Here is a 9,234-nt window from a genome sequence, read left to right as displayed (position 1 = left end):
AAAAGATTTGGGAAAATCAAATCTGGTGTTTTCCACTCAACTTGTAAGAAGTTGCATAACTACTGTATATGGAATGCTACAACACTGCATTGCATTTCCTATAAAAATTAAATATGAAACACATTGTCAAATTGAGTTTTTTTTAAAAAGTGTTTTTTTCCCTTTTTAAGGTTTAAAAAAATGTTTGATGGAATGTAAACAAAAGGTTTTGAGTATGTTGGCTGTGTATCTAAAAGAAAAGCAAAAAAAAAAAAAAAGTGGATACAAGAATAACAGCAGGGACAGGGAGAGATGTATACAAGCGACATGAAAAGCACCTATAAATCTCGGTCTCCCTCCCCGGCTGTGGGAGACACTCAGACCAAAATTATAAGTTCAGAGAGCTGGCGGAATTTCTTTGAAATGTCGGGCCTGTAGCGGCCGTGGCTATTTCTGAGCTACAACGTCTCTGCCGTGTGGAGACCTAATGCCAACTGCTCATTGTTTGAAGAGTAACACCCGTGTGAGAAGTCTCCTTTACATTTAGAAGATCAGAGAAGTCTACGGAGCAGGAGTGTTGGAGGAACATTACAAGACTTTCTTTTTCTTCCCACAGTGAAAGAGGAGCCAGACTCGGAGGTTCGGATGGTGAACGGGAAGCCCAAGAAGGTCCGCAAGCCCCGGACCATCTACTCCAGCTACCAGCTGGCGGTCCTGCAGAGGAGGTTCCAGTCGGCTCAGTACCTGGCCCTGCCGGAGCGGGCGGAGCTGGCGGCACAGCTGGGCCTCACTCAGACACAGGTGAGGCAGCGGGGAACGCCGTCCGGCATCGTTCAGTAACAATGCATTTTGGGAAAAGAATGACGCTCTTTCACTGAAAGCCCTAGGATGAAACACCTTCCAATGTCCTAAATGGTGTTTGCACGGAGGATGTTTAAGTTAAAGCCTTTTAAAGTAGTTCAAATCACGTCAATTTACTTTATAATATCAAATCCTTACGAGTTATCTCAAGACACTTTACACATAGAGTAGGTCTAGACCACACTCTATAATTTACAAGGACCCAACAGTTCTAGTAATTCCCCCAAGAGCAAGCAACTAGTGGGACAGTGACGAGGAAAAACTCCTTTTAGGAAGAAACCTGGGGCAGACTCAGGCTCTGGGCGGTGTCTGGCGGGGCCGGTTGGGGGGGGGGTGGTGATAAACAGTGTCAATAACAGTCACAATAAATATAATGGAACAATGACTTGGAATAATAGTTATAGTAGGTCATGGCATCGCAGGGCCCTGCAGGGCATTACAGGGTGTAGCAGGGCCCTGCGGGGCACTGCAGGGCATGGCAGGGCGTTACAGGGTGTAGCAGGGTCATTGGGTTTAAAATATCTCACCCCGTAGGTGGTTGTCAGATCAGAAGGACGCCCTGGAAGTAGCCAAACTGTTGTTTAAAGAGAACAAGATTAAAACTGGTGCATTTGACTGTTAAAACTAAGTAAAACATGGCGTGTCAGTTGAAATGAAGAGGTTGAAGAGAAGGTACTGTATAGCAATACCATAACTTTAAGTTTAAGATTGATTTCGATAGCACAATAAAAGAATACAATAGCATACAGCGCAGTACTATTGTGGGCTGCTGAGATAATGATAATAGAGAGACATACGCCAGAATGTTAGCCAGTGACCTAGAACCTGCGAGTCTGGTTTACAGTCACTCAGAGATTTACAACCCAGCGATAAGAGACCTGCGGCGAGGATGGTTTCATCACGGCTGTCAATCATTGCTCAGTATTATGCTCGGGCACAAGCTCTAAGAACAATCTCCTCATGCCATTCGGTCTGAGGCTCACATGGAGTTGATATTGTTTATACAAATGACAGCATTATAATAACTCTTCATATCATATTACATTTAACGGAGCTGTGAGTACTTTGACAATGACAGTTCTTAGTGTCTTGTGTTTAGTGGAAGTTACATATTACTAACTGGTGACCTGGTTTAGTACTAGTAAAGAAAATAAATGATCACATACCATCTTTATTATGACAAATACATCAGCCATCCATTTAGTAGATAGAAGAATAATTTATCAATCATCAACGTTTATTTGTATAGCCCTTTGCAGTAACCAGCAGGTATGCAAAGTGTATCATGTAACAAGAATAAAACCAGTAAAATCAGAAACAAATTACTCATAAAATTAGGAACAAGAAAAAGAAATTGGAACAGTGCTACTATATATTGAATGCCTTTTTAAATTTAGATGAAGGAACTAAACTTAAACAGGAGGGAAAACTATTGTATTGTATCGTCAACAGGAAATGTCTTTAAAGCTATATTACTCGGTAGTACAGGTTAAAAACAATTAAAAATACAATCTTGGCCTATGTATATTGTAATGCTGAGTGTGTTGGCATCCTACAGTCACAGAACAACAGTAGGATTTGTTTGGAGTCGTGTTTCTGGCCACCTGATGAAAGTCCAATATTCTCTTTTAGCTCTGGTTTTGGTCTCCACCAGCAGCTGAGAATAACACCATGCAGTTTAGCTGCTAAATGCCCGTCTTCTTCTTCTTGTGCTGGGCAGGAGGCGTAGGCTGGGTTTACCGGAGCTTTTTCCCACTGAAAAACGTGGAGTTTATAGTGGAGATATCCAAAACAAGGATCTAAAGAAGCTGAATGAGTTCTCTAATCCGAACTAACAAACGCACAGAGAGCTCTGCAGATCCCCTCCAGCACCACAAAGGGTTTTTAGCATCTTTAACAGTTGGAACCTTTTTAGTTGGATTTTAAGTATTTCCTATTGTTCCACTCAGGTGTTGCACTCGACTACGCAGCCGGTCCCGAGTGGACCGTAATGAGACTGAGTGAGTCAGGGACTCCTGTCCACCTAGTGGCAGTAATCCACACTGCACTCTGCCGTGTCTCGTTACCCCAAAAAACCCATGAACCTTCTAGTCTGGCACACCGTTCCCTCTACTGTAATCTCCCTCAGTCTCGGCTAGGAGTCAGCAGGAAGTTACCAATGTATACCCAGTATACATTTTCCAAAACAACTTATCTATTCTGGGAAGGGGGGTGCAAACTTTAAGTCCAAGTCAAGAAGACAGTAGCTCTAAAACAGGATAAAACCGGGAACACTGGGAAACACTAGAAAAGGGCAGAAAGTCATGACACTAAACACGACAACAGAACAAAGATTAAATACACAAATCCCAGGACAAGGCACAGCTGGAGAGATCAGGGAACTGGTATAAGGAGGGACACACTGATTGGCTAACGAGGACGGGCAACACGAAGGCGGGCTGGCGAGGCTAGACGGAAAAAAAACAGGTGTAGAAGAGAAGACATGCTGGGCACGACTAAACAAAAAGTCCTCTAGAGCCAAAGAAACACCGTCACACTGTCTTTAACCAAAGGTCCCAGGGCCCCTGGACAGAGAGCAGGACCGGGCAGGGTTGCCAGGTCTGAAGGACAAAACCAGTCCAACGGCAAATCCAAACCAGCCCAAGACTGGAACTGAAAATATGACCCTGCCCAAACAAATACACTGCTTGTAAAGTCTGACAACAACAATATAACTGACAAATGTATTGTTCCATCTACAAAGTAACACCACAGAGGAGCCGGTTTTCTTCTCTCCGTCTCCTCCCTCTGACACAGCGCTCTTCCATTCATTCATTCTGTCGACGGTCCCGTTGATGAAGAAGCTGAATTCCTCCTCAGGGAGTCAAACACACGCCAGGAGACCAGACTATAGATGTAGTTTCCCTTCCAGATACCAGCCTACCTATTTGAGCTGTATGGTTTTCCACCCAGTCGATCAGACATGTAGATATCTTATCTGTCCTCATATCACTGACGTCCCCCATCGTAGACATGCTCTTACATCCCGGCACATTCGTTGTGTCCCAATACATCTGGTTGCTTTACAACACTGGTGAAGCGGAGCACACCACATTACATTACATGTCATTTAACGCTTTTATCCAAAGATATACATATATAAGTATATAAGAAGATATGGACCTTGAGATTTTATTGTGCAGAAAGTGCATAAAGGTCTAGACGTAGAGCTTATTAAACCTCCTTCCTGAAACGGACCCCTGGTCTACCCTTTCTTTCTTTAAACCAATCCCAACCATCCCGGGCGTGGCTAAGTCCTGGATACAGGATGGTGCCGTTGCAAAATAGATAAGAGGAAAGGAAAGGCTATGAGGTCAGCAGGGTACATCAGGAGAGCCAGACTGGTGACTGATAAATGGAATTGCAACTAATGTTGCTTTAAGTGGTTCTGGTTTCTTTCTTTAAGTGTCCTCAACATCCCATGCTCTTTCTTCCAGGTCAAAATTTGGTTCCAGAACCGTCGCTCCAAGTTCAAGAAGCTCTACAAGAGTGGAGAGTTTCCACTCGGGGACATTCCTCTTGAACACAGTCCTGACGCCAGCGACTCCATGGCCTGCAACTCTCCTCCCTCCCCAGCGGTGTGGGACAGCAACAGCAACCATAGCAACAAGAACAACAACAACACCAGTAACAACAACAACAGCAGCAGCGACAGCAGCTTCAAGAGCAACGCAATGCTGGAGCCCCCCAGCAGGGGGCAGGCTCCGTATCAGCCCCCCCTTGAGTCCTCGACCGCCTGCATGGGACAGTACACGCACCAGAACTGGTACCAGCAGCAGGTTGCACATTTAGGTCTGCCCCAGTCGGGCCCGACGCATCACGCCCCTCCAACAGCCCCGTCGGCCACGCCGAGTCTGGGAGCCGTCTTCTGACGCCGGGGGGGGGGGGGGGGGGGGGGGGCATCAGACTTGAGTCATGACTGTAAAACCTGACACTGATGTTGTCAAACAGGCTTTTCTGCCGTAAATGTGGATCTGGTCTCAGGTGCCCTGCTCACAGAGCGGGAGATCAGCAACACATCACACTTTGGATATTTAATATTTTAAAAATGACTGTATTTATGCCCCCCAAAAAACAATTTTCTTCTTGTGAAAAGGGCCAAATTATTGTTCATTTTATGAATTTTTTGTCAAAAAAAAACTAATATATCTTATTATTATCACATATACGTCAGCCTATTGAGGATGGGCTGACTGACCTATGGGTGTTGTAGTCACTGAGTGCCACAGGTTTAACATTAAAACATGATTTATGAAATCATGCCACCAATTTTATAGCTTAGTTTTCAATGCAATAAAAAGGTAAGTATAAAGGCTTTAGGCCGCCCTGTTTAATATGCAACTTCATTTTAGACAATATAGTAGTAGGGGGTCCCTGCTCCATGTCTCATAGTTAAGGGGTCCTCGGCTTAAAAAGGGAGGATTCAGTTCTTCTGTACCTGCCGTCCTCAGAGGACCGGCCGATGTTTCCGTCCCTGTATTTTTTGTTGAAAGGGTTTTCTTTTATAAAAACCTGCCTAAATAAAACAAGTGCACTCATCAATGGGCAATAATGTCTCGTTGTATAAAGTCTGGTGTGGCTCTCTAAGCTGTTTGACGTCAGCCCCGACTAAACGTAGGAAATGGTCCTTTAACCTGAAACGGTGGAGTCGAACACCCGGCTGTAAGCGCAAGTTCTCCCCCCTTACGTTGCATACACACCACTACTCAACACTGTCACATGAATAACGGGTTAGCACGCTATATAAGGGCTTGGTGATATGGAGAAAGTCAGATATCACAATATTGTTGACCAAATACCTCGATATCGATGTTGCGATGATATTGTATGGTAGATATATATCTATTGGTGCTTTAACTAAATGTTATTTACACTATGAGATTTTTGATAAATATTCTCCAGAAAGGATTTATTGGAAAGGATTTAACAGTCTGGTAAGTTCAGGAAATGACATCACTTTAGTGTAAGCAGCCTGTAAAACCAGGAAAATACAACACTCACCATATTATATTACCACATATTACAATATATCCAAAATCTAAGATGATATACTATTAGGGGACCACTAAGGGCTAAATAAAAGAGACTTCAGATACAGTATTAGGGGACCACTAAGGTCTATATAAAAGAGACTTCAGATACAGTATTAGGGGACCACTAAGGTCTATATAAAAGAGACTTCAGATACAGTATTAGGGACCACTAAGGTCTATATAAAAGAGACTTCAGATACAGTATTAGGGGACCACTAAGGTCTATATAAAAGAGACTTCAGATCCAGTATTAGGAGACCACTAAGGTCTATATAAAGGCCCTCTAAAACTCAGACACCACAAGGCCGACCTCTTAAAAAGTGGCAGCGATTTGGTGCATAGGTGCATTTGGAAAATAATATATATATCTTCTATTAACACACGTGCTGTACTCAGGTTTTTATTTAACCATGTTTTATTTATAGTGTCAAATGTAGAAGAAAAGTAAAAAGCTTAGAAGCTTTTTTTCCCAAAAAAGAAGCAAAAAACAAAATGGCTACATTTGAACCTGCTACTAGTGTATTACTTTTAGCGTTCATATGTGAATGCCCTACACACACACACACACACACACACACACACACACACAAAGGTGTTGAAAGTGTGCTGACGGTGCTTTGCTGTTGTGCCCGTCAGAGTGAGTCAGACAGCAATAGATACAGGTTGCACCCAGCTATATACAGTATTGCACACACACACACACACACACACACACACAGAGTGCGTGTAAAGGAGGTTGTGGGAGGTGACAGTGCTGCAGACACTCTGGAGTCTCTGGATACTAATAACACACCACTGACACAGAGAGAGACGGGTGTACACCGCTTTCATGTGGCACACATTTTGAGAGGGGAGGAGAGACGTGTGTGTGTGTGTGTGTGTGTGTGTGTGTGTGTGTGTGTGTGCGCGCCAACAAGCTGCTCTCCATGGGCGAGGACAAAAAAACAGCCAAGGACACGTGCAAACAATGTTTCAGACCCAAATACAAGAACACTAGAAAATTCTCACTATAACTGGTAGAAATGATGTGACAATAAACCTCTTGAATCTTGAATATTTTTAGAAAATGTTTTTGTGACTTTTGGTAATTTAAAGAAATGGTTCAGCATTTGGGACAGTGGGAAGATTGCTACCTCCCATGCCTGGATGGTGAATGTGGAGCTACAGCCAGCAGTCAGTTAGCTTAGCTTAGCATAAAGATGGTGAGTGGGGAAACAGTGGGTTAATAGTTCTGTACAAAGGACGTGAAAACCAGCTAGCAGCACCTCTATAGCTTAATCTGTACAAAATGTAATAATAGGCCTAATATATATGTTGATTTTACTCTAAGATACATTGCATGTCTTAGTTCAGATCAGCTTTATTTGACCACACAGACATGGGAGTCCTTGACAAGAGAGGACATGAGTGCTTATCACAAAATATTGAATGTGTATTATATCTATATATTACCAAAACATCTCATACAAAGTCATGCGTTAGTTGCGTGAAGCAGAGTGAAATTTGCGGTTTCAAAAGTTGGGATTCATAAAGAATTTCCATGTGTAAAAATGTGCCCAGGTTCCCACAACCTCTTGACCGAGCGTGTGATGGTGCGTAAGGCCCTCCGACGGTAACATGACGTATCCCGTGGGTGAAGGTCTCTGGGTCCACTTTGGGACCCTGATGGAGCCAACAGGACTCCAATCCAGTACCCATCGGGACCATAAATAAACAGCCCTGCATGTCCCGATGGCCAACAGCGTGGCAGATTAAGATTGTTTCCCCGTTATCCGTTTCCTGATTGGTCATCAAGGGCTCCATTGATTGGTTGGTTATTGGGACACATATAGGACGGCCTTGGGCGGAGGTTGAGGTCCGTGCACGACCATATGAGTTAACGAGAAGAGTGTGTACAGGTGTGTGTCGCATGGTAAATGGTAAATCAGAATGTTGTTTTTGCGTATGAGAATGCAGATTTTTTTGACGCAGGAAACAACGCTTTGGGGTCCGATAAACTGCTGGAGGCCATTGGTCAAATCAGTGTCATCGGGAGCAAACAAATTGCATGAAATGCTGCATCTACTTTAAATTAATTTTGCACATTTTGCCACAACCTCTGAGCACTGTTCCACACTGAAAATGGCAAGGTGGCTCAAGTTTGGAAAGTCAAAAATTGGATCGTAGGAGTACATATGTTTAACTTCCCCCTACTCCTTTTTGAAGGTTTTTGGATACTGGGACAGATTTTTCTGATGTTTTTTTTTCTTTACATGTTGAAAATAAAGACATCAATCACCCTGCAAGGTAGAGCATGTGGACCTGAGATCACCTTCCATGCTCACCTAAAGCTCTTGGCTTCCTGTGCTGAGCCCTCAGCTTCCAGCTGTCAGAGAGGAATGTGTGTGAACATCACCCAGAGACGGGTGGAGAGGGGCGGAGAGGGCAGACGGGGACGTGTAGCAACCTGGGACTCGTACGGCCCAGGAACAACACTGGGTGTCTGGCTGGAAGATTCCCCTAAACAGCAATCAGACCGCCAAGACAAACCAGGAGGTCATGGTTCGGGACTCTGTGTTCCAGCACCTTTCGCTCAAAGTGGAGAGAAAATGGATGCGTGGTCTTTAGTGTCACACTGAACGACTGGACGGGGTGAGCTGAGGAGACGGTTTTACACGTCCGCTCGCCTGGCATCGGGCTGCAGAGGGTGAGACGAGGTGATGACATCAGCTGCTCCGAGCAGCGGAAGGAAAGTTTATAACAGTGTCACGAAAGATTTGGAGCAGGCGTTGTGTTCCGTTCCCTCCAGCCATGAGCTGCACACGGGGCGCGGACCGATGTGTGTTTGTGAAAGCCGATACCAAAGTATTTTACAGAGGAAGGCCAATGGCTGGAACCGTCTGCCAATATGAAATGTCACATGTCAGTAAAAAGTCTGAAGCAACTTGTGTATGATCGAATGGAAGACACAAGGGTTCCACCATCCAGCCACCAGTTGTTGATTTTTATTACACTTTATTTTTCAAGATCCAACGTGTGAATCAGCATAAATCAGCTTCGGAGGTGATGGAATCTGAAAAAGAAATCCAACAAATTGGCTTGTCATGCATCCAAAAGAGTGACAGCAGCAACGCCGATATCAGCCGTACGTATCGGTCTGACTGCTGCACAGACCATGACGCCAGCCCCACACACACACACACACACACACACACACACGCAGAGCTCTGCAGTATCTCAGTTGCACTTAGAAACTAGTGTTTTTGCACCGCATGGGTCAAGTTTAACAAGCAAATATAAAGTGACCCCCACTGTTTACGACCTGTTTTAATTGACGTGTTCC

At 44.2% G+C, this 9,234-nt stretch overlaps 1 protein-coding gene across 1 annotated transcript in view; it reads left to right on the top strand.

Annotated features, from left to right (window-relative positions):
• Positions 1-5,009, top strand: part of LOC116703538 (homeobox protein Dlx3b) — a 7,934-nt gene extending 2,925 nt beyond the window's left edge. Inside the window, exons 2-3 of the mRNA XM_032538332.1 lie at positions 596-780; positions 4,317-5,009. Of these exons, the coding sequence (XP_032394223.1) occupies positions 596-780; positions 4,317-4,751 (620 nt within the window). The 3' untranslated portion in view covers positions 4,752-5,009. The remainder of the gene's footprint in view (positions 1-595; positions 781-4,316) is intronic.
• Positions 5,010-9,234: the final 4,225 nt, after the last annotated feature.

Source organism: Etheostoma spectabile, chromosome 15 (genome assembly GCF_008692095.1).
Source record: "Etheostoma spectabile isolate EspeVRDwgs_2016 chromosome 15, UIUC_Espe_1.0, whole genome shotgun sequence".
Lineage (NCBI taxonomy): Eukaryota > Metazoa > Chordata > Actinopteri > Perciformes > Percidae > Etheostoma > Etheostoma spectabile.
Note: the sequence above shows the minus strand (reverse complement) of the source record. Positions and strands in the feature narration are given on the sequence as shown.